Raw genomic sequence first — 24785 nt, 5'->3', positions numbered from 1 at the left:
ACAAACTACCCCATCTTTCATCAAACCTCTCACACAATATTCTCGTCCCCAGCCCTTTCCTTCTTCTTACCCACACCATCCACCAACTCCTCCAATCCCCGATTCACCCTGAAACCCAGCCCAGGAACCTTACTCCTCAACGCCAGGCTACTACAAACCACACTCACACTACTCAGCGCCATAGCCAAACTAGCCCAGACAGGATCAAGCCTGACATGCTTCCTACCAGACTCCTCCATTGCCATCCCCCCTTCCATCCCAATCCCATTATGATGCATATCCATCTTCTTGCTAATACCACCAGTCGTAATGGGAAATAGGACGCCAGCAGCAATGGGCATAGCTACCAAGTTGTACACGAGGGCCCATCCGAAATTAAAATACACACGGCGGAAGACCACGCGCGAGAGGTCAAGGAGCGTGAGAATGGTCGTGAGACGCGAGTTGATGAGAATGAACGAGGACGAGGAAAGGGCGATGTCGGATCCGGAACCTATTGCTATGCTGAGGTCGGCAGTGGAGAGAGCGGGTGCATCGTTTATGCCGTCGCCTACCATGGCTACGGTTGCACGTTTTTGCTTGCTCATGTTTTGCTCTTTCAAGTTCTTGTTTCGAGATAGAGACGGGATATGAAACAAGGACTTGTGCGGCTTGGTCAGCGTTTGCTGGAGGTACTTGATCTTCTCTGCTTTCTGGTCTGGCAGCACGCCGGCGATGATATTGGAGGCGGGGATACCGACTTGTGCACCTACGGCGTTGGCGGTGATTTGGTTGTCGCCAGATAACATCCATACGTCTACACCGCGTTCTTGCAAAGCTGAGATAACGCTTGGTGCTTCAGGACGCAGTGGATCAGCGATGGAGAAGATGCATGCGAGTCTCCATGATGATGAGCTTGGGGTTCCGGTAATGGCGATTGATAGGGACTCCGATTGAGTGGGAGGCTTGGAAGGCTGAAGAGCACTTTGATCGCCGTTCTGTGGTAGGAACAATGCGACTAAAGCGACCGATTCACCTTGAGACTTCCACTTCTGTAGCGATGAGGCATCTTGGGCGAGAATGGGTACGTGGTGATCAGCCATGAAGCCTTCGTTACCAATGATAGCGGTAATCTCTCGACCATCGATCCTAAACGTACCCTTTAAACCCTTTCCAGGAACCTCATCAACGTTGACCGCAACGGGTGTATTGTGAACTTCCTGGTCACAGAACGATACAAGTGCTCGAGCAATAGGATGATTACTGTTCTCCTCGAGCGCCTTGACAATGCCCAGCACGAAAGCAGCGTTCTGGTTGTCAGAGAACTTGTGGTTTGTCACCGCTGGGTCACCACCTTGTGTCAAGGTACCAGTCTTATCAAAAACGATGCAGTCCAATGAGCTAGCTTCCTGAAAAGCTTCACCACCCCCTCGTACGAGGATACCGTGTTTGGCAGCCAGACCGCCTCCGACAAAGAGCGCAGTTGGCGCGGCAAGACCGATGCCACAAGGACAGGCGATGACAAAGACAGCTATGGCGAAGCGGAGAGACCAGAGCTCCCAACCACCAGCACTTTCGTTCTTCCAGTCGCTAGGTATGGCCCCAGTAGTACCGAGAATCAGCCAAATAAGCCATGTAGTTATGGCGGCGGCAATGACAAAAGGTACAAAATGCGAGGTAATCGTGTCAGCGACACGCTCAACAGGTGCGCGGCGCGACTGTCCTTCTCTCACAGCATTGATAATCTGATCCAGCATGGAAGTACCAGATACGGTTGTGACTTTGATCTTGATTGGAGCGCCTTTGTTGACAGTGCCGGAAAAGACCGTGTCGCCCTCTGCCTTCTTGACCGGACGCGATTCACCAGTCAAGCTCGACTCATCAAAGTTCGAGTTCCCTTCAATAATGTCTCCGTCGAAAGGCGGCGAAGTGCCATTATGAACTCGGACGACATCACCAATCTCAAGAAGATCAGTAGCGATCCTGGTGTCGCCTTTCTCCGCATCAACAAGAATAGCCTCATTTGGGCGAAGCTTACCAAGCGAGGTAACAGCATCGCCAGTTTTCGCCTTACTGTAAGCTTCCAAGAATCGACCGATGAGTAGGAACATGGTTAAGAAGACAACCGCGTCGAAGTAGGAATCATTCATCGAGCCAGAAGACTTCTTCGTAGCGGCCAAGATGAGCTCAACAATAGACGCCAGATATGCGATCGTTGTTCCGAGCGAGATGAGCATGTTCATGCTGCCGAAACGTGTGAAGCGATGTAGATACGGTGTTCGGCTCCCTGGTCGCCACATCGATCTCAGCTCTTTCAGCGCGCGGCGGTGGAACGTATCGGCGGCGAAGAAGTAGACGGGTGTAGAGAGGATGAAGAGCGCCCAGCTGAGTCGAGTGACATTGCCTGCCCACATGTTACCCATAAGGTATCTACGTATAGGATTCCTAGAGCTAATCAAGCTCATGAAGACGATGCCAAGGACAAACGTAGGGATAGCGACTATGATGCACAGCACAAGACGGAACAGGATACGTGTCCGCTCTTGCGCATGCATCTCGCGCGCTCTCTCTTCAAGAGTCGGAGGGTGGAAGACCGAGGGCTGGAATGCAGGGTTAAAGCTTTCAATTGTTGCGAAGATTTTTCGGATCGTGAACCGAGGAGAATTCGGTACATATCTGATGTGAAGGATAGGTTGCTGTAGAGATATCGGCGGATCCTTTATCACGAGACTCTCTTCTTCTGCGAACGCTTCTTGCAGTCCTCGCGTGATGTTGTCCGGGCAGTGGTGACAGAACATACCATCTATGCGGATTGCGACAGAACGTTCCGTACTCTCGGTCAATGCAGTTCCTTCTTGTATGACCTGATCTAGTGTTGCAGTGTATCCAATATCTTCGATGGTTTCCTTGATCTCAGGAAGATGCTCTTTGCCGCGGAAAACGATGGTTGCACTGTTCGAGATCAGGTTAATGTCGGCTCTCTCGATCCATGTAAGAGGTTGCAGCGCTTGATTCACGTTTCCGACGCATGCGGAGCATGTGAGGCCTCCGAGGGAATATGTTGCGCGCCATTTCTCGGTCTGCTGCTTAGATGCCGCCAGCGTTCTTGATGACATGTGCTGGACCTCTTCCAGCTTCTCGACTGCAACGTCGAAACCGCAGTCTTCAATCGTCTCGACGACCTCTCCGCATTTTTCCTTGCCACTGAATACAATCACCCCGCTGTTTGTCAGAAGATTTATATTGACCGACTGGACCCATGGATGTTGTTGAACCGCATGGGTGATAGCGGAGACGCATGAGCTGCATGTCATTCCGGTGAGGGCCAGCGTCACCTTGTAAACCTGTGGAACGACCGATGAGTCGACAGCGACAAATGCCTCAGATGTGGGAGACTTTGGTTCGGGCGACGTAGAGCCATCAAAACTACCCTTAGGCGAAGACGTAACGATAGGCGCAGGCTTGAACGGCGATACCTCTTGGCTGTGCAAGGTGACTCCGCCACCTTCTCTCTTACACTGCTCACATTGAGCGATATGTGTCTCTTTCTTCTTCATGTCGTCGTGCGAACCGTCGAGGTCTGCGACAGGACGTAGCCAATCGTTTACAGCGCGTTCAAAGCTTGTATGCCACTCCCTGCTCGTTCCCTCAGGGTTCTTAACCTCAATCGGATTCCTAACCGCCTTGTTGTCCTGAAATACACTATGTATCTCGAATCCAGCAGCCTCGAGCGAGACCGTGATGTCGTCGACGTCAAGGCTTGTGGCGTGGCGCACAACCACTGAATGCGAAACGATGGAAACAAAAACTTCCTGTGGCGGGGGATCGAGCGCGCTGAGAGAGGCCTGGATACCGTCGACACATGACGGGCAATGTAGATTAGAAATAAAGCATGTTGTGGTGATAGTGCTCGCTACTGCTTGGTAGCGCAATCTGGGTGACGGTGCCGCGGGTGACATAGTGACAGGTTCGGGTTTTGGGTGACGTTGGCTACGCAATATCGAGAGTATCGGTAGTCCTCAGTCGACCGGGTAGATGAGCTTCTGGTTTGGGGGATAATTATTGGTCGTAGTGGGCACCAGTCCTGGGAAATAGCCAACGGCTGGCCTCACGCAATCAAAGCAATCAAAGAAGCAACTGGGCGTAGATGAAGAAAGAGAAGTCCAAGGAGTATACAACACAATACTGAGAAACTCTGCATATAAGTGAAACTACGTTTTCCCGAGTGATTTCTGCGTGATATGTCATTACTACCTACGATTGTGATTCATTGTCGAAAAGCGTGACAGTGGCGGCCGCACAAGTCGCGCAGTCACCACAAATGAGGTTTAGCGAGTCACCGCACAAACTGCGCAACCCACACGTCTGACTCGCCACATCGTATCGTTGGTGAACGAACCCGGGGGCAAACATGTGCGTGCAGAGAAATTGTGTAAAGGAAATCTTACTTCACTCTTCCGTGATGGCTTACTTCTTGGCTTATGCCATGTCAATATCAGCACATCTGCAGCCACGTGAAAATAAGCTTTTCGCTTGCCCCAGCTTCGCACATCTTTGGCTCCCGACATGCATGATCATCATCTATACATATCGAAATCAATCTGGGAATACCGACAGCCCTATGCGGTGTATCACGCGGGAGGACGGCATCGTGATTGCGGGGCAACAGTCCTGGTGGCCCTTGTCCAAAACGGGAGTTACGCGTTTTTGCGAAATTAGTCTGTAAGCAGTCTGCTTTTTGATAGGAAGATCGGTACATTAACGGCTTTGCATCGGCTATGTCTCGACGCAAATCAATGTTCAATCTGAGCCTGTCAATATCGGCGACCATCTGATATGTACGGCATAACAATGCTACTAGGCCAATTCGCCGAGCGCAGAGGAGCTTGGACCTGAGCTTGTTTGCAAGTATGACTCTGGCTATGTGCACTGTCGAGAACATGTTTGGCATCTCAGGCTGGAGGGAGGTCGCATAAGGGTGGGAGAAATAGCGGAAGGCGCGGATGAGTTAGCTCAGCATTTTCATGCTTTGGAACGTTCACTATCCTCCTGGACTATCAGTATGTATCATGGCTGCGTCTGGAAATATCGCGATCTCTGCACCAAAACAAAATCACCGTCCCAGGAGAACAGAACCAAGATGCGACGCTGTCACGTCACCGCCAAAAGCGCTACTGCAAGCCCAAAACAATCAAACTCCGGCCAGAAGAGCAAAAAAACAAGGTGAGGACTTGGGCTACGGTAATCCAGTCGTGGATTACCTCAATCCGGTCGTCTTGACATGCTTGTCATCTTCCACTTCTTGCCCTGAAGACGAGTCTCTCATAACGCCCGAATGACCCGGCTCGTGCGAGTATGGTGGCGGCGAAGGAAGCCCTTGCTCAGCGTTCAACATCTCAGCAACCGGTCTACCCGCCAGTTCGCCCTTGGTTTGCATCGCCACCGTCGGTTCTGTCCCTTCGAGTCGTCGGTGAGCAGGAATGAAGACAACGTAGTATCTCGGCATGACCAAGCCGAACAAAACAACAATGATTGTGAGTATCGACAAGATGAATCCAGCAATCATCATAGGATCGTACCTCAAAGTGTGGAATTCCGGGAACGCGAAGCTAAAGATGATGGCGAGGACAGGTCCACTGAGGTACCTCAGAAGGAACGGCATAAAAGCTGGTATCTTCCAGTTCTTGCCCTGGCCAACGATAACATTAAGGTCTCTTCGTAATTGGTTACCAGAATAGAAGGCCAAGAACCAGAATTTCCTGATGAAGGGATTCGCGTTCCAGAAACTCGGCGCGCGCGCATCGGGAGGCCGTGCGACGATGACAGCTACAATGGCCATGAGGACGTAGAACCCGATTCCTGCCCCGGCGCCAGCTCCGGGTTGGCTGATACCGTGCGCAAGGCTGATGCCGAAAATCTGGCCACCGAAGAAACCAACGTTGTAGACAATAAAGGCGGGTAGACCGGTTTGATCGACAATGTCGCGCCAGCGGTAGACGGTCGTGGCGCTTGATACTTCGCTCCAGACGACGAAGATGAGAGCTACGTTGTTCACCCAGCGATCAATGCCATCGAGGAGGTAGTAACCAAACTCTGTGCAGTATGGCAGACACCTAAAGCCAACCTAGTTAGTAGCGGATTCATGGCACTACAGATAAATGAGAAGGTGATTGCTTACATCAAAAAGGAAAGCACTGTCAGCGCAGTGACAACAACCGGTCTCGAAGCCTTCGTCATACCGGAATCACAAACCAACGTAACCACAACGTCGAGCATGACAAAAGCGGAGCTGAAGCCAAGAACAATGAGCGTGAAGAAGAGAAGTACGGCCCAGAAGTTTGCTCCAGGCATCTGCAACACAGCTTCAGGCAGCGTGAGGAACCCCACGACAAAAGCACCAAGACGAACGCCATCCTGCGGCCACCTTCGCAGGTACCCGACGACGCCGAACACGGCGAACGCAGCGAAGTTTTCGAACAATACGTTGCTACCGCAGATGAGGCAGGCGTCCATAACGGCGTTGGCATGCTTCGTGTTGTAGCTAGCGTACGAGGTGAAATATCCGAAGCCGATACCAGTGGAGAAGAAGACCTGACCAACAGCCGTCTGCCAGACAACGCCCGAGGCAAGCTGATCGCTCCTCCACGTTCTCCACACGAGGTCCACTCCTTCTCTCGCATTGGGAAGGGATAGCGCGCGCCCGACGAAGATGATGGTGGTGACGATGGGTAAACCCATTGTGAAGTAGACGACGCGTCCGGTCATGCCGACTCCACGGAAGATTGAGATCCAAATAAGAAACCAGACAAAGATGCTCCAGCCGACGGTTTCACCGATAAGAGCTCCATTGGGGTATCCAGTAAAGGAGAGGACGGAATTGCCATCCGCGCTCAGGCTTCCTTCGTTGATTTCTCCACGCTGGAGAACGTCGTTGTAGTAGAAGTCGTCGATGCGGTTGGTCCATGGCAAGGGACTGGTGAAACTTTCTTGAAAGTATCTCATGATCCTGTGTGAAATGGTATCAGTACAGATCCAGTCTGGAGCTCGTGAAGAAAGTGTTTGCTTACCAAGCCAGGTTGACAGTAAAGTATTGTACAACGAGGAAACTGACGATTACAGGGCCCATACCCACGCCTTTTAGACGCGCGTTTATATTGTTGACTAGGAGAGGCATGTTAGTCTGGCATTTGGCGTGTATCCACCAAATGGGTTATCTTACAAGCGATTACAGTGCCACCACGATACGCTTGGCCAATAGATACTTCCAAGATAAGGGCCGGGATAGCAATGAGAAAAACAGCCAGCAGGTACGGGATGAACCATTGGAGGCCATAGTTGTTGTAAAGAACACTAGGGTATCTAAGCAAATTGCCCTGGCCGGCGCAACCACCCATGGCAGCGAGAAGAAAAGCTGCTCTGGAAGGCCACTGATCACGACCATCTTCGCTTTGCGAAGCAGGAGGCGCTAGGTAGTTGCCGACTTTTCGCAAGAATGGCATTGCCATCTTGACAAAGGCGCCTTCTGGCGAGAATCAGAGGGGGAAATGGTAAGATGCTCGCGCTCGAAAAGACTGCAAGTATAGACGATTGACCTTGACAATCTTGGATCAAAGCCACTTAGAATAGAGAAATGGAACACGGAGGGAAGCGTCAATGTCGACATCGAGAAGTGAACTGCCTTTGTATCCTGTTCAGGGCACCCGCCCCACTACGTCCGCCAAGATTGTACCAATTCTCTTCAACCCACGTTCGGTTCATGGTGGTAGTGGCTTGAGAGTGACCCTGCAGCCTCTAGGTAAATTCACACGGTTGAGCCGCCCCATCAGACCATCGGTGATGTGGGTCGCGGTAACTCCGATGCTGGCCATCAGACAGAACAAGCTTTTGTCACTGAATGGGTCCTTCTTGTTGGTAAATCACTGCATGCTATGGGGCATAAACACGGATCTCGGTGAGGTTGTGGAGGTGCACCGTTGTGAGCCAAGCCTCCGCTGGGGAGGGTGTGGAGAAAGGTCCATCGGCAAAGGCCTGGCGTACGTAAGATGGTTGGGGTCTAAGAAACCCCGACGAATCATATTTGCTATCAATGCCGACATCCGCGTGCCAACGCTGGGCAGGGCTCGGTTCCGCCGCGGCTGTCACGTCACCAACGCTCCTTCGCACTACGTTGAGTGCTTGTTTGCCGTCTGAGCAACTCGGACCGATCTCAGATTGCCTAGATGTTTGAAATTCTCAACGTCTCATGGGTGCCCGGAGGTCACCGTAGAGTCAAGGTCAACTTCTGCGAAAAGAAATGTTAAGCAAAGCTTTGCGCGACGGGTATGTAAACCCGTCACGGTGCTAGCATCAGGGTGCCGTGCGATCGGCATCGTGTGGGTTGCCTTTTCGTGCTATGCAGCCGTGTGCCACATTTCAGGACGCGCTGAGTGTAGTGGGGTGGCCCGACGATCTGGTAACATGCCCGCTAGAATGAGGTCAGGGTGGTCGTCTTTGGTGTTACGGTGATGGTGCTGTGGCTGACACAGATCCTGTGGCTCACAGCACCATTCCATTAGGGTCAATGAGAAAGCGGCGCTTTCGAGTCGAACAAGTATATCTTGTACAATGAAGCGGTCAAGTGTCCTGCTCGTCCTGCGCTTCCCATCGAAGATATTTGACAGTAGCCTTCTCAGCCTCCAGCTCAGCTGCGAGTGTGTTATTGCGATGCGTTAGCTCCGTGATTCTGGCGTCTTTCGCTTTGATCGTGCTGCGCATGAGGTCGCGGCCTCTCCTGTATCCTTCTGCACTTTTGCTGTGCCGTACTAGCACAATCCTAAGCTCCTTCTCGCAATGCTCTGAGAGGGGCACGTTGCGATTCTTTAGCATGTCAAAGACATCTTTAACGATGTCTTCGTCCATCGCGTTCCTGAACCGACTTGGAGTGGGCGTTTCGAACAAAGAAGACGGTGTCGCGACCTGCTTGTTGCCACCCGCGTTAGGTACGGATGTTGGCGTGAACGGCGCACTCCCTGAGGCCGTGTGTTTCGAGGCGAACGGATCATCTACCTGAGTCTTATGATGGGTTCGAGGTGTTTGTAAGCCGTTGATTCTGGAACTGCTGCCCGACTCCATTTGCCATGGTAGTTTTTGTCTCTTCGGTGCCGGAGTTGTGAAGTCGGTCGTTCTACCAGCATTGCTTGGCGTCTCAGCCGCAACCATGACTTGATTTAGATCATCGTCATCAACCTGCCCAAGACTGTATTCGTCATCGGAATTATCTTCCATGGGCCGCGATCGCTTGCGACTTGCTGCGGACAAGTTTGCTTGGACTGTGTAAGATGGTGGGGCACGGGGTGGACGCCTGGAAGGTGTGGCTGGGGTGGTGGGAGCTGGATTGGCAGGACCAGGCTCGGTGCGAGAGTTTCTTGCTAGAGCACTCTTCTCCCTGGGCTGTGCGTCGTGATCCCAGAGAAAGAAGTTGCATTGCTCTTCCTTTGGCTTTTGGCAAGTACGAACTGGCATGTGTTAGGGAGATACTTGAGAGGCAGGGAAGCAGGTACATACACCATTTGCCTTTGTTTGCGCCTTCCTTCTTGGTCTCAAAGTGTACTGCAGGCAGGCGCGGATTGCAGTCACCTAGCCACCGTCAGCCATGTTCATGTCTACAAACGACACAACTTACAGTGCCAGACGCCATTCAGAAACTGTCCCTTGAGCGTCCCGCCACCACCAGTACGTCTACCTCTAGAAGCCGACATGGTAGTAGTAGGAAATAGAAGGGAGCGATGATGTCAGTGTTGATGTGTCGCGGTGGTTGGCGACAAAGTGTCGGGCTGGGGGAATCGGTCCGAGCAGGTCGCTGAACCCTGGCTCAAACGACTGCAGCGGGGTGGACCTCAAACAAGCATTCCTGGGGCATTCAACACAAACGCTCCACTTGGCTTCCGTCGCATCTCGTATCTGGCCACTCGGATACGCACGCTGGCCTGGTACGGAATGTAGCTGCAATCATCCACCTCCATACTTAAATTCTTATCCTCCCGTTGGCTGCATCCCGGCCTGGACACGCGGCCGCGTCCGGGCATGTTCTCGACCATGAGCCTATTCCTTCGCCCTTTTGGCATCCGATCCCGCATCCCGCATATGCTTGGCTGCCCTTCCCGAGTACCACAAACCGCGATAGTCATGTCGTGTACAACTGCATAGATGCTATCAGTATAATCTCCCACCCTCCCTCCACCGACGCAGCCCCATTGCGCGCACCACCATGCTGCTCCGTTCAGCGCGAAAGATTCCGCCGTCCTTCGTTCTGCTCCTCGTCTTCCTCGTCTTCTTGGGATGGCAACTCAGTCAGGGTCCGAGCCATGAAGAACTTCCTCCGCCCCCGCCCCCAGATGTGCCTGCGCCACCGCCAGTCGAGGCAGAACAGAAGCCCCACGAGGAAGAGAAGAAGCCCTTGCGAATCGCCGTCGTGACATTCGTGACGGAGCAAAGATCCTATCTCCACCTCTCGCTCAAGAACAAAGACCGTGAGTCCAGCCTTGCGGAATCGTCTTAGAGAAGTGCTGACACAGGGGCTGGATAGACTACTCGCGACGCCACGGCTATGACTTCATCACTGACTTCGAAGCGCACTCTGAACGGGGGCCTGTCTACTGGAAGTTCGACATGGTGGAGAGACTAGTCAAAACTGGCAAATACGACTGGATATGGTGGCTGGACTTTGACACCCTCATCACCGACACCGGTGTCAGAGTCGCCGACATCATCACCGACGAACTAGACAAGGCTGAAAACCCGGACCAAGTCGACTACATACTCACACACGACTGCAACGGCTTGAATCTGGGATCCTTTACCGTTCGCGGACATGAACGATCTCTCGAATTCCTTCGCCGCGCACTCGAGTTACGCGATGAAGCTAAGGACGGCGATGAGCACAAAAATTACAGCGAGCAGGACGCCATGGTCGAGCTGCTCAAGGAGGATCCATACTCGGGCAGACATGTTGTGGCGCCCCAGTCGAAGCTGAACGCCTTTCCAAAGGATATACCGTGTTTTGAAAATGAAGATGGCGAATGGAAGCCAGGCAAGTTCCTCCTGCATTTTGCGGGTGCATGGGCGCATGTCAAGGGCGAGGATCCCACGGGTCAGCTCATGAAGAAGTACGAAGGCAACATTATTTGGGGCGACTGGAAAGAGTTTTATTGAGAGTGCTGTTTCCAAAAGAGTCCGGGTATGTTGGCGTTTGGGCATGTACACGATATCCATGGTTACTATTCTCATGGTAAATCTTCTAATGTCGCTTTTGAACATCTGATGAGCCATAGGAGGATGTTGCCCAGGTTTTCGGATCATGCGACATAAGCCAATTGATTCATGCTTCGATTCATGCATTCACTGGAGCGCTCGACAACACTTCAGCATGTGGACTTCGATGGCGAAGTTCGCCCGTACAGGTGCGCGGTGCTCATGTAAACCACACGAGAGAGGGGAGAACATTGTTTCCTCATCGTTGAATTTTGGGAAGAACATATTTGAAAAGGCCTTTCATTTCGCTTTTTTGTAGGTGAAATGATAGTGCGTGTGTGGTAGTGAACAACCACGCATGGAACCCGCATTTGTATCGACAGCCTTTGGCTTGGCGCACTCTTCATGATCTGATTTGTGAAACCTTTTGAGTCGAGAAATGCTGCCGGAATATTTGGCAACAGATGCATTATTTTTCCAAAGTCTTTCTGGTCGTCCCGGCCATGAAGGTGTGAGACGCATGTTTTGGTGCTTCGTCTGAGCCATGCAACTATTTTGTGCTGTTTTCGATTTCCAGCAGGAAGAACAGCAAACACATGATTATTGAATGTGATTATTTTTGTGCGAACTCTGCTCGTGTGAGGTGAAGAACAGGAACTGGGTGGTCGATCCGAAAATTTTATATATGCGACGAGCTAGTGATTCCCACAAGGCAGCGTTCGATACAGATGAGTAAGCTTTTTGACTCTCTCGAAATCATCCTGCGAAAGACTTTTGGCTTTGAAAGCGCTTTCCGTAGTCTTAGTCATAAAATCGGCATAAGCGCTCTTTGGTGCTTTCCAAGATCGCCGCGGTCATTTGTTCATCTGGCGTGAATCTCTAGCCGCGAACGGAGGAAAGAGCTCATAACATGCTTTTGAGTGGGGGGGGGGGTTGGATAAGAGATGTTGTAGTTTGTGGTGTAGAAAAGAAGAAGTGAAGAACCGTGACGAGAGATTGCTATGTTGAACGTCGCAGCTGTTCTCTCGACATTGGTGCGGTACACGATGTTCCCCTTGTCTGTGACACAGCCAAACTGTAGGGACACTCCCCTCCGCACAACTACACAACATTCTGACTGATAGTACCGAAGCGAATAGAAACATCAGCAGACATGAACACTTTCTGGTAAAATTTTGAGAGAAAGATATTGGGCAAGTTTCCGGTTTTTGGTAAAAGGACTGCCGCAGTTGACGAGTGGAAGAAGAGAAGCCAAACTTCCGGCTTTATGTACGTGAGGGAAGACTCGCAATGGCGTATCATATAGATTTCGGGTTTTGGATCAAACTGTGGGCGGCAGACGGAAACTCGTACGTGTGTTTGAGTTTTCGGTCCAAAGGCAGCTTTCTCCAAGGATATGGCGATGGACGCGCCACGTTTAGGAGACGCGGTCGGACGAACCATGATTGATCCATGAACCGTTTTTAGTGCTAGACATGAAGCTGTCCGAGGTTTTGTTGTAAAGATCGAGAGGCTCAGTGAGTTGTGAGGATATGTTCGAAGACGGCGGCCGACGAGGTTTATATAGGGCAAGGCTTTTTCGGCGGATCCAAATCGATATTCGGCTGACCCCAAAAAGATCAGATGAAAGCAATCAGCCACGTAGAGATACAGGATCAATTAGAAGCAACTAGGTACCTAAAAATATTAACCCTAGATTTTAAGATAAAAGCGAACTGCCACCCTAAACCTACAGGAATCTCTACCTCCCTTAGAGAAAAAAAGATTAGATAGAAGCTATCCTTCACTAAGAATTTGCCTAATTAGGTAATAATATTCTAAGGTGTCGATAGCTTAGGTTATTCTAACTGCCTCTAGGACCTTCTATCTTGTCTAATTTCCTTTCATCTCATCTGATCTTTTTAGGGTCAGCCGAATATCGATTTGGGTCCGCCGAAAAAGCCTTGCCTTATATAGTGCTATCCCTTGGAGAGTGGCTGATCCACCATATCTTGGGCAACCAGCGCTTTGGAGCCCGGACCAGAAAGCTCCAAATGTCGAGCTGTCTCTAGCTATGTTGTACCAAGCAAATTTTGAGGAAATAGAATGATACTGGCGGGCTTTTGGCCTCGGATCGGGGAGGCAAACACACATCTTTTCTCCTGTAGTCTTAGAAGAAGCATGGCGTGTTTGGTTTCATTTTTCGGTAGAACACACTTTTCGTGGGGGACAAGAAGAGCAGCAGGGATTGAAGAGCGAAAGAGCGGGCTTTGTATTCATGTTAACCGGTATCAGAGGCGGACACATGGGGAGGGGGGGTAGCGATTTCGGAGTGGAAGCGTCGGCAAGGCCATGGATCATGAGCGAATTATTTTCGATTTTGTAAGATGATAGCCAGTAGTAATTGAAACCCAGAACCACAGTGCCAGGCATAAAGTCGATAGATGTAGACTCTGCAGAACAGATCCACATATGTCTGTCATGTTCGCAATTTCGAAAAAGAGAAGGCAGCGAACGTGGGTAAGGAGTAGAGAAGAAGATCCCATGTTTTGTATCGAGAGTTTCGACAACAACACTCAGCGTGTAAATGATTTTTGAGCTTTTTGATGTTGACGTTGGAATGTCCGATATCTCTTAAGAGCCGTATGATATGGCGAGGGATTGGCGGGGACATGACGAAAAGCGGCGGGCTTTTTTGTTGGAAGAGTTTGGAAGAAGAAACCGATATGCGCTATACGCTTTTTTTTGTTTTGGCGGAGGAAAGAACACACCATGGGCAGGACAGCCGGCGCTTTTGATAACCCGCGAGTGAACCGCGGCGGATATTATGGAGAGACGATAGGTGTCGTGGATGATGTTTATATGTCGACGGGAAGTGAACATCACTTGGTCAAAGAAGGTTTTTGGCGAATCGCGAGGAATACGGCAATAGCAGTCTTCTGCCGGGCATATGGAAAGCATTTTCGAGATTTCGGGAAAAGCCAACCATGTTAGCGGGGTAAGCACTTTTTGGTGGACTCTGGAGAACGGCACATAGCTTGATGCGCCTCGATTTCAAGTAACAAGGCAGCACAACGCTGTGGATGAAGAGAAAGAAAGGAGAAGAAAGCAAGCACAGATTTATATACCATAGATCAGGACGGGATGACTGAACACATACAGTGCTATTGGTTGAACCGATATTCTTACCATTAATGATGGATACCACAGCGCAATCAATGACACTACGAACCGCACTACAACATCACCCCATGTCCTCACACTCCTCAAACACCCGCCAATAACTCTGCCGCTTTTTCAAGAGCCTCCGTCAGCCAAACGTTCCACTCCAAACACAACGTCAAGTCCCGATCTTGAAGCGCCTCCATACTCGCCGGAAGCGTCTGTGCTTTATACCCTATTTCTGATCAGTCACATCACACAACATTGGTTCAACCCAACTTACCATCATCCCGATTCGGCGCATACAAGCCGTTCTTGTAAAACTGTCGACCAGGTAGACCCTCTTGTCTAACAAACAGCCTCTGCACATCCTTCATAACGCGGTTCGCTTTCTGCACCCTCGCCGCGTCGTCGAGGAACGACGGCTCCCTGGTTCGGTCTGTAAATTCGGTGGCAATCTGACGTAACCTCCTTCCCGCGGCAGCAAGTTCACTCATCTTGATCTGTCGCTGAACAGTCCCGCTATCCGGCATGCCCATTGTCTCTCCAACGAGCTCCCTGATCCAATAATTGATGTTGCGCGCATACGTATCCATATCGAACGGTATGAGAGCATCGTCTGCCAAGTGGTATGCTAGCAATGCAATGAACCGCCCTACAGTCGCATGGATCGCGAAATCAGGATCCACCATGCTCTTCATCCAATAATACGAGTCGTAGTTGCTGTGATAATGATAAACCGGCGATTCGCGACTCGCATCCATACCTAATCCAACAGTGTCTTTGTCAGTACCCATCTCACAATCACTTGGTAGACCAAAACTACCTACCAAAGTCCAGAGCTCCGATACCCAACTGCAGAAACGCCGTGTAATCACTTCCGCTTCCGAGATCCGTAAAGCCATTATCCTCAGGCCGGAACATGTACAACTCATGCCAAGCATCGTACAAGGTCTTTTCACCGTATTCAACTTTCTTCATGATGTCCTGCGCGAGGGTTCGTAGTTCAGGGGTAGCACCTGCACCGGGAAGTGGACCTGTGACGCCGATATCAACGTTCAGGTAGGTCAATGTGGTGGCGGAGAGCCAGGGAGCGTGTTCTTCGACCCATTCCGTTGACCCAATTAGTGCGTATTCTTCCGCATCCCAAGAGGCGAAGATGCTATAGGGTGCAAAGTACGTATTAGCTTGAACCTTCCGTTGTTCGAAAGAATGGGTACCGTTGAACGTACATGTTCCGTCGTGGCTTCCAACCTGATTCCAACAACTTGCCGAAAGCCTTCGTGAGTTCGACCAAGATGGCGGAGCCAGAGTTGGGATCCGCGGCTCCGCCGACAATCCAGGCGTCGCGGTGGTTGCCGATGATGATTGTTTCGTCAGAATTCGTGCCATTGATTGTGCCGATCACGTTCCAGATTGGCGAAATCTTTTCTTCCATGAAATTCGTGAGGGAAACAGTTGTTCCCGGTGCCGGACCGGTGCTGTATGTTGCGTTCAGACCACCGATCCATCCGTCTCGATTGATCAATTCTCCTGATGTACCGTGCCCGTCCAGAGCTTTTAGGAATGACAAAGCATCGCGGTGGGATATGGGCAAAGATGGGATCTTAGGTAGATTTGGGGGGTTTCTAACATGCTTGACGCCAGGTTTCGATGGGTATCCGGGTGTTGTTGGATCACCTGGGTATTGGTTGATGTACGCGACGGATCCTCGCTGTATGGATGACGGTTGGCGTGCTGGACCATCTGCAAGAAGTCAGACATACGTTTCTGCTATCCATCATGTTAGGAGTAGTCATACGAGGATATGCAATTTGTCCTTTGGCCTCTTGTGGTCCGTCGTCACCAGGGTCACTGAACATGATCACTCCGACCATGCCATGTGCCTCGGCATTGAGAACCTTAACACCACGGAAAGGACCTCCGTACTTTACGAGAGCGATCTTTCCTTTCAGATCGACATTCAATGTTGTGAGTGCGGCGAAGTCGTCTTTGTGGCCACGGCTGTTGTACATTAGCTGTCAACCGCAGAACTGGTACACAAGCCACTCACCCAACATAAACATACTCTGCTTCCACTTTTCCCGAAGCAGAGTATCCATGGAATGCCGGTAACGCTCGAGGAGAGCTTGTTGTGTCGTCTTCCGATAAAGCGTCCTCGTACATCTGGGCCTCATGCAACGTGCGATTCCTCGATCTTAGGACCAGCTTCTGCTCTTTCGGATAGCTGAGAAAAACTTCATACTCGACCAGTGAACTGGGTACTCCGTTCTTGGTCCACTCCTTTGCAGTGACTTCTGCCATGGACCTGTTGCGTCCAGCGACATGATCGCCATGGGTATAATAAGAGGACCAATCGTCTATGGAGGATGCTAAGAAGGAGTCGTGTAGGATATCTTCATTCTTGTTCCGTAACGGAGGGAAAGTAACTGCTTGGCGAAGCACTAGAGGATGTTGATGTGATAGCTGACCGGTTTCGAGGCTGCGGAGTTGTCGTTGGCATGCTGTTGCCAGATGCGCTAAGCTCAGCGCGATCAGCAAGAATGATACCATGGTTGAGCGATATCCGATGTAAGTGCAGTAGTGCTCGAAGTTGGCATATACGCAGCAAGTAAGCGCAAGGCATAAGAGCAGGGCATGTGCACCTGCCCGCTTCCAGTGAAAGGGTAGGAGCGAACACCCACCGTCGGTTCCCCTCTCGATCGTGCGTGCCTCATATATTATCAGGTCATTCTATTCTTCTCAACAATATACAGGGATGTGCAAATAGCCGAAACGTGGTCAGTACGCATACTCAAAATGCATACATCAATAATCCGGAAGCTAACCAAAGACCGATACGGGAGCTTGTATCCATCTCATAAAGCCCGCCCCAGAAACCGATAGAGGCTGACACATATGCTTGCATCTACCTCATCTTGCACCCGAAAATTAACAGAGAGGGTCGTGTTCAGTACGTCATCCGGACGGCTGAGGTCGACCTCGTCGCATCAGCGCGCAAAATGTGACGGAAGAGCAAATCGAGGTGACGACATTTCGTCAGTAATTGGGTATTTCACGCGTGGAGCAATAATGTAGTAGTCTGAGTGCTTGTTCAATAGAACACGAAAATCAATTGGTATACACGTCTACTTGAAACTGCACCTACTGTGAGCTCGCCGCCCACCACTAGAGCTCATTATGACCAGGTGTTTCTTCCTTGGAACTCGGCTTCTCACCGGCAACCAGGAGGGAGTCGACTAGCTTCTGCTTTTTGCCTTCACCCATGCGGATAGCATCGACCCATTGTTCGACTGCGTCAGCTCCGAAAGAGCTGCCGGAGTACTTCTTGTACCATGCGCGCTTGCCATTGGTGGCAATGAGGTGGACCTCGTCTGCACTTCCCAGGCCGAGTTCTGTGGTCAGGGATGCAGCAAGTGGATTTGTCGAGGATACAGCTACAAAGGGAAAGAGATGGCTGCCAGAAGCATCGTACTTCTTGTGGATCGATGCAAGGGATGCAATGGCGGTGGTTGCAGCTTCGGAAGACTCGTCCTTGGGAAGCAGTGCCAGGATACAGGTCTTGCTCTGCTCGGTCAAGCACATTGATTGAAGCTCGGCAGCTTCTGCAACCAGAGGTATAGTCGGCTTGGCCTCTTCGACTGGAATTTCGATCGGGTTGGGTGTATCTCCATCCTTGACATTCGGATCAGGCGACTCAGTGGGCACGACCGGCTCCTCGACAGTCTCGTCTGTGGCTGAGGCGGCGGCTGAAGATGAATCTGCGGACTTGTGTGAAGCTGAGGCCTTTGCAAACTTGCTGGAAGACTTGGACTCTTTCTTGGTATCCTTCTTAGCTTTGGACTTCTTCTCCTTGGCAGGTGGACAATCGGGGTTAGGTGGGGCGACCTGAGAGAGGAATTCGACCATCGCTGCTTTGTCAGCCTTGCCTTGGTGCTTGATAGGTGTGTCGGAGCCCGCGGGAATCAAGACCAAGCTTGGGAAGTCGGTGATTCCATATTTTTCCACTGCCGCCTTTTCCGACTTTTTTATTTGCGCAACCGAAACGACTCCAGCGAAGTCAATCGCTAGAGCGCGCAGTGTGGCGCTGACGATGCCCTTCTCACTGAACAGAATGGCCTTGGCAGTGTCCTTGTTTCCTTGTAGCCACTCGTCGAGGTTCTTGTCGTTGACCCTCTTCACGATATTGGGGACCTTGTCCTTGACAGCGTCCACGATGCCCTTGGCCGAACGAGGTCCTTGGTAGTCCTCCACCGTAGGCTTTCCAGGCTTCTTGCCGGGTCGAACAATCTTAAGGGTGGGGAAGCCCTGAACGCCCATCTTCCCGCAGAAGGGTTTGTTCATCTCTTCATCGCAGTTGACGGCGGCGACTTTGGCGATGCCGGCGAGAGATTTGGCGGCCGTCTCGTACGCGGGCTTGAGGTTCTTGCAGTGGCCGCACCATGGCGCGTAGAATCTGAGAGGTGTGAGAAGAGGGGATGACGACGAACGAGGACGGCTTACTCGACAATAGACGTGTAGTTGGACTTTGCAATTACTCTGTCATAGTCCATGCCAGTGATCTGAACGACGGCGCTGTTCTTGGAGTACATGCTCTCGGCGTGGGCATTGAGGGCCAGCGCGGCCGTAGCGGCAAACAGCGTGGTTGCGCGGACCATGGTTGGTGTGTGTTGTGGGTGAAGTGGAGAATAAGCAGAGGTGCAGCTGCTGCAGTGGATATAGCCTTACATGGCGTAGTTGCCAGGTTGGCCTTTTCACTCACTTGTAACAGCTTGCCATAAGTTACATGGCCAAAGCTGAGATGCGGGGAGACAGGGATCAGTCCGGACTAGCGCCTATGACCGCATGCCCGCTGTAGCTGCCTGCACCTTACTGCGTCTATCCACAGACTAAACACCACATGCGATACGCGTCTTAGCACACACAAGATACCACAGCAATGGCCGACACAGTACCGGCAAAGCTCAGGAGCTTGCAGCTCGCGTCCTTTGCGAAGCGCGCCGCTCAGCTTGAGAAGTTCAAGCCCATCATCACCTACTGGTGTGAGTACCCTCGCGCCTGCCAATACAAGAGACGTATACTAAAGCTGCACAGTGCGCTTCTACATAGTCCAAAGAATCATCGCCGGTGGACTCCACTCGGCTGATCAGGAATGTACCGCCTACACGACCGATCTCATGGAGAAGCTGGAGCAAGCAAAGGCCGAGAACCCGAACGAGGATGCTTTGCTAGATGACACGGTTGCGAGCGCATACTGTGAACAGTTCGCTCTACAGACTCTCGCCAAGGCAGAGAGGGAGATGGCCGAGAACAGGGTCAATGGGTGCGTACCAAACACGTAGTTCCATTGCCGACCCTCACTTCTAACACCACTTGCAGGCAGACCGCTGATACCCTCCTCGCGGCATCGACCTTCCTCGAGGTCATGTCTGTATGGAAGAATAATGACCCCGAAATCACTTCCAAGACCAAGTTCGCCAAATACCATGCGCTGCGCATCGTCAAGGCCATCAAGGCCAACGAGGACCCGAACGCGACGAACCCCAGACAAGAAGCACCACAACAGCCCATGTCGCCGTCTGCGCTGGATCCAAATGACCCAGAAGTACGAAGCATAAACCAAGGCGCGCCACCAGAGAACCCATACCAACCATACGTCGAGACGGTGCCCAATACTACCCAGCCATCGCCCAGTCTGTCTGCGCGCCAAGTGTCGCCGCCAGCTCCCAATCTCCCTTCCGCGCCTACGGGCTACAACCAATCATCGCACAACGATGTCTCGCCCATGTCACAATCAGCAACCTCGAGGCAGGGCTCCGTCGTCTCAATCGGCGGCGGATACTTTCCAAAGACCGACCCTCCTACCTTCACATCAGAGACGACAGCGCCCGGGCTACCTACCGCGCCCATGGACATCGACCCTATGACATCTTCCTTACCAAATAGCCCTGCACCACAAGTTCCAGACGCGTCAGATCCTGCAAGCTTCTACCAGAACCCTACGTCTCCTCCACCCCAAGCCCCCGAGCAACCACCTCAAAACCCATACCAATCACCTCCACCACCCCAAGTGCCTCAAAAGCCACAGAGACTATCCTCAAGCTTCACAGTCACTCCACAACAATCTCAAAACGTTTTTACGTCGCCCGTGGTGTCTCAGCAACAGTACCAACAACAAAACGTTTCCTCGCAGCCTCCTCAGCAACAATACTCGTCGACATCCCACCAAAATCCGTACGCCCAAGCACCAGGACCTCCTCCACAGCAGCAGCTGTCATCGCAGGGTCCGTTCAGAGACGACGAAGACTCCATCATGGCAGCTACAAAGCATGCGAAATGGGCTATTTCAGCGTTGAATTTTGAAGACTCTACAACGGCTGTCAAGGAATTGAGGGCGGCGCTGCAGGCTTTGGGTGCAGCTTGAGTAGATTGGAGGGGTCGCATAATCCCAGGAGCAACTTCTTGGTTCGAGGTAGGATGATTACATTGCAGCTCCTTGTTTCCAACATCATTACCCCACGTGTCTGTAGGTGTCCAGCTACTACTTTAGGTCTCCTGGGTGGACACCAAAAGTTCTGTATTATGACTGGATGTCGTGTTGGAAGTGTTGTTGATTGTGGGTGTAGAGAGAGCAACATATACGACCTCTCTTATACAATGTTCGCTGTATACCCATGCTTTGTACATAGATGCGCCAAAGATGCGTCACTCGTCAATATAAATCTCTTTAGTTGGCTACAATGGTGTGAGACTTGATCTTACTTCTTCAAGGCGAAACCATGTAGTTTTCAGGCTCCATGTAACTTTCCTCAGGGGCAGAAGTGAAGAAAGAGCCATCTCATGTTGTTATTGGTATCTGCCACAACCTCTGGCGTACTACCTATATAGCTAAGTCCTTCATAGCATTCAATCCATCACTCTTATACTCCAACAAGAAGCTTCTCTCCACCCTACCCAGCGCCAAGTCGTCGTCCTCCCTGAGGCTGTCTTTACTTGTACCCTCTGGTCACTTCCCCGGCGCGACAAGTGGTATGGCTTCCAAGGCATCTGCCCATAGTCTCGTTCAGCTTTTGAATATAATAGCTGCTGCTCCCACTGCCCCCTCGTCGACTTCGTTGAGGGCGACCTCGACCTCACACCAGAGCAGCTTGAAGAGATTAAAATAGCAACAAGGGCCAAGGCCAAGGCTTACGCAGCCTCATACGTTCAAGAAAAGAGAGCAAATCCTACAGAGAAATGGAAAGCCAGTCAAAAGGCTCCCAACGCAAGGGCATATCCTCAAACCCGCACCAATCAAGTCAAGGCGATAGAAGAAAAGTCCTACTGCAGCTCTGTCTGTGACGTCGCCTCTACCGACGCTGCTGCACAGAAGATCCACAACGCCACCCCTCGACATATCTGGTGGTCAACAAAAGGACGTGGCTCTTGGTGCGAACCCTGCGGCAAAGGTTTCAGATACCCTTCCGACGTTGCCGCCAATGAGAAACGACCTTGTCACATCGAGAAGGTGGCTAGCATGTCCAGTTTTCTGTACTTGGCGATTTGGTATGTGGAAGGATGAGGGAGAGCAATTTTTTGGTTTGCTGTATACTTATGCTTTTTGTATAGATGCGTCAGTCGTCAATATAACTCTCAGTTGGCTACAATGGTGTGGACAATGCAGTCTCCCGCATATATATAGTGATGTATCCAGTAACACTCTTGGACATAAGGCTATCACAGCTTGACCTTAGTTCTTCCAGGCACATACCGAAGTGAGAATACCAGGGTGGTCTCAGTTGTAATCTACTGCGAAGATGGAAACCATGTTGATTCCAGGGTCCATTGAACATTTCTCAAGGGCAGAACCATGGCAAAGATTCGACGCCGATACTGCGGCTGGATGGCGAGAGTCGCTCTGCCGGACGACTGCCGTAGTAATGCATGCTCCGGAATATTTTGTTCAGCACGCCGGACATATACCGACGTGTGTTTCTTAGGCAGAGGAGTGTAATTACCTGCGATAGACACAACTCGGTTTCCAAACTCTCCCTGGGGTTACCAGATCTTGGCTGCGGGGCACATTCTCTGAATATACGGTCTGGTCTTTCTTTTCTCACTCAGCGGGCCGAGGCCTGACGATGATATTGGTGGGCGCACTTTTTCATTCAGTATCGATAAGCGCCGCGTTGGGTTGGTTAACCGAGTCTGCCTAGCGTCATTCGCCGACACTACGAGACATCCCTGCCAGGCCAATTTTTCTCTGATCGCTCGCCTTTAAGCAAGCGCGAAAAAGATTCCCAACCCTCTTTTTCACCTTCTCTCCAACACCTTCCTGCTCTTCAATTTTTTCAGGTTGTTCCTTCCACACATACCGCAATCATGAGCGACGAAGTCTACGAGGGTGCCATCGGCATCGATCTTGGTGCGTAATATTCGCGAATTACCCCACAGTGGGATGTGTTGTGGGCTAACAATATCGCAGGCACCACCTACTCTTGCGTTGCCAACTACGAGGGCACCAATGTCGAGATCAGTATGCGCCCGCCAATTCCATTGCGAGAAGATCAATGTCTAACAATGTTTGCCTACAGTCGCCAACGAGCAGGGTAGCTTCACCACTCCCTCGTTCGTGTCCTTCACCAGCGAGGAGCGTTTGATCGGTGAGGCGGCCAAGAACCAGGCTGCTATGAACCCCGAGAACACCGTCTTCGATGTCAAGTGAGTGTCTCCGCACCTTTTTTTTTTGCGCACGCGCACGATCAGCAGGCTGACTTTTGTAGGCGTCTCATTGGTCGCCGATTCGAAGACGAGACCGTCACAAAGGACATCAAGTCATGGCCATTCAAGGTCGTTGACCAGGGCGGCAGCCCTCTCGTCGAGGTTGAGTACCTCGGTGAGACCAAGCAGTTCTCTCCCCAGGAGATCTCTGCCATGGTTCTCGTCAAGGTAAGATCTGCGCACACATTTCGCATGGCGGGGCAGCGACTAACAAAATCAACAGATGAAGGAGGTCGCTGAGACCAAGCTCGGCAAGAAGGTCGAGAAGGCCGTCATCACCGTCCCCGCCTACTTCAACGACAACCAGCGTCAAGCCACCAAGGACGCCGGTGCCATTGCTGGCCTCAACGTTCTCCGTATCATCAACGAGCCCACCGCCGCCGCTATCGCCTACGGTCTCGGTTCCGGAAAGTCTGACAAGGAGAGGAACGTCCTCATCTACGATCTTGGTGGTGGTACTTTCGATGTCTCTCTTCTTCACATCCAGGGTGGTGTTTTCACCGTCAAGGCTACTGCTGGAGACACCCACTTGGGTGGTCAGGACTTCGACACTAACCTCCTTGACCACTTCAAGAAGGAGTTCACCAAGAAGACTAAGAAGGGTAGGCATAACCCCGCAGGATTCGCGATAGTGTTGTTTGCAGAATACTAACATTTCAACAGACATCAGCGGTGACGCCCGTGCCCTTCGTCGTCTCCGGACTGCTTGCGAGCGTGCCAAGCGTACTCTCTCCAACGCCACTCAGACCACTGTTGAGATCGACTCGCTGTTCGACGGTGAGGACTTCAACGCCAACATCACCCGTGCTCGTTTCGAGGACTTGAACCAGAAGGCCTTCGCTGGCACTCTGGACCCCGTTGCCCAGGTTCTCAAGGACGCCGCCATTGCCAAGGACAAGGTTGACGAGATCGTCCTTGTTGGTGGTTCCACCCGTATCCCCAAGATCCAGAAGCTCCTCAGCGACTACTTCAACGGCAAGAAGCTCGAGAAGAGCATCAACCCCGATGAGGCCGTTGCCTACGGTGCTGCCGTCCAGGCCGGTATCCTTTCCGGAAAGGCTACCTCCGCCGACACCGCTGACCTTCTCCTCCTCGATGTCGTTCCCCTCTCCCTTGGTGTAGCCATGGAGGGTAACATCTTCGCCCCCGTCGTTCCCCGTGGTCAGACCGTCCCTGTATGTATCACCATCGCTTTATGATCTGACCTTTGCTAACTTTGATGAAAAGACTATCAAGAAAAGGTGAAGTGTTCTAACTTTTCTTTGTTCATTCTGTTCTACCTGTATACCCCTCTTCATGTATCCTGTTGTTCTTTCTGCCATGGTTCGTCGTCGCTCCCTTCCCTGATGTGGGTGAGGGGAGCACCTGCCAGCTTTGAGGGCCTTCTTCTCTTCGAGCACCTCGAAGCTGGCAGGAGCCCTGGACACTGTTTACTTGGACCCGGCTCTGGACCTGCATTTAAAGCCGCCTTCGGCTTTCTGCCTTGCTTGCATCCCAACCTCACTGCAACTGGCACATCCACTCTCATTTCACGGTGGTTGAGTACACACGATCGTGTCACACGATTCTCGACCACCAGCACTCTCTCTCTCTCATTAGGTGAGACGGAAACCAGTTTTCAGCCGCTCCCTCACGGTCTGATACCGCCACTGGCGATATCGAGGTCGTCGATTGAC

At 51.6% G+C, this 24785-nt stretch overlaps 8 protein-coding genes across 8 annotated transcripts; 3 read left to right on the top strand and 5 right to left on the bottom strand.

Moving 5' to 3' along the window:
* Positions 1-29: 29 nt before the first annotated feature.
* Positions 30-3938, bottom strand: AA0111_g5337 (putative copper-transporting ATPase; the record flags this gene model as incomplete). Its single annotated transcript, XM_028651436.1, has 1 exon — positions 30-3938. The coding sequence occupies one exon, from the start codon at positions 3936-3938 to the stop codon at positions 30-32; it is 3909 nt and encodes a 1302-aa protein (XP_028507293.1).
* Positions 3939-5236: 1298 nt separating this feature from the next.
* On the bottom strand, positions 5237-7484 carry AA0111_g5336 (hypothetical protein; the record flags this gene model as incomplete). Its single annotated transcript, XM_028651435.1, has 4 exons — positions 5237-6092; positions 6158-6985; positions 7047-7140; positions 7199-7484. The coding sequence occupies 4 exons, from the start codon at positions 7482-7484 to the stop codon at positions 5237-5239; spliced, it is 2064 nt and encodes a 687-aa protein (XP_028507294.1).
* A 1108-nt stretch (positions 7485-8592) lies between these two features.
* Positions 8593-9716, bottom strand: AA0111_g5335 (hypothetical protein; the record flags this gene model as incomplete). Its single annotated transcript, XM_028651434.1, has 3 exons — positions 8593-9473; positions 9523-9594; positions 9641-9716. 3 exons carry the CDS (start codon positions 9714-9716, stop codon positions 8593-8595), a joined length of 1029 nt encoding a protein of 342 aa, XP_028507295.1.
* Positions 9717-10225: 509 nt separating this feature from the next.
* Positions 10226-11169, top strand: AA0111_g5334 (hypothetical protein; the record flags this gene model as incomplete). Its single annotated transcript, XM_028651433.1, has 2 exons — positions 10226-10487; positions 10544-11169. 2 exons carry the CDS (start codon positions 10226-10228, stop codon positions 11167-11169), a joined length of 888 nt encoding a protein of 295 aa, XP_028507296.1.
* A 3284-nt stretch (positions 11170-14453) lies between these two features.
* On the bottom strand, positions 14454-16902 carry AA0111_g5333 (putative glutamate carboxypeptidase; the record flags this gene model as incomplete). Its single annotated transcript, XM_028651432.1, has 6 exons — positions 14454-14584; positions 14633-15115; positions 15180-15511; positions 15582-16095; positions 16151-16353; positions 16403-16902. 6 exons carry the CDS (start codon positions 16900-16902, stop codon positions 14454-14456), a joined length of 2163 nt encoding a protein of 720 aa, XP_028507289.1.
* A 615-nt stretch (positions 16903-17517) lies between these two features.
* AA0111_g5332 (hypothetical protein) lies at positions 17518-19007 on the bottom strand (the record flags this gene model as incomplete). Its single annotated transcript, XM_028651431.1, has 2 exons — positions 17518-18805; positions 18853-19007. 2 exons carry the CDS (start codon positions 19005-19007, stop codon positions 17518-17520), a joined length of 1443 nt encoding a protein of 480 aa, XP_028507290.1.
* Positions 19008-19288: 281 nt separating this feature from the next.
* Positions 19289-20773, top strand: AA0111_g5331 (hypothetical protein; the record flags this gene model as incomplete). The annotated part of the gene is made up of 3 exons (XM_028651430.1): positions 19289-19391; positions 19444-19672; positions 19729-20773. 3 exons carry the CDS (start codon positions 19289-19291, stop codon positions 20771-20773), a joined length of 1377 nt encoding a protein of 458 aa, XP_028507291.1.
* A 1937-nt stretch (positions 20774-22710) lies between these two features.
* AA0111_g5330 (Heat shock protein) lies at positions 22711-24308 on the top strand (the record flags this gene model as incomplete). Its single annotated transcript, XM_028651429.1, has 6 exons — positions 22711-22753; positions 22814-22864; positions 22923-23049; positions 23112-23277; positions 23333-23711; positions 23773-24308. 6 exons carry the CDS (start codon positions 22711-22713, stop codon positions 24306-24308), a joined length of 1302 nt encoding a protein of 433 aa, XP_028507292.1.
* Between the last annotated feature and the right edge of the window lie 477 nt (positions 24309-24785).

This window comes from Alternaria arborescens, assembly GCF_004154835.1.
Source record: "Alternaria arborescens strain FERA 675 chromosome Unknown contig_10, whole genome shotgun sequence".
Taxonomy (NCBI): Eukaryota; Fungi; Ascomycota; class Dothideomycetes; order Pleosporales; family Pleosporaceae; genus Alternaria; species Alternaria arborescens.
Note: the sequence above shows the minus strand (reverse complement) of the source record. Positions and strands in the feature narration are given on the sequence as shown.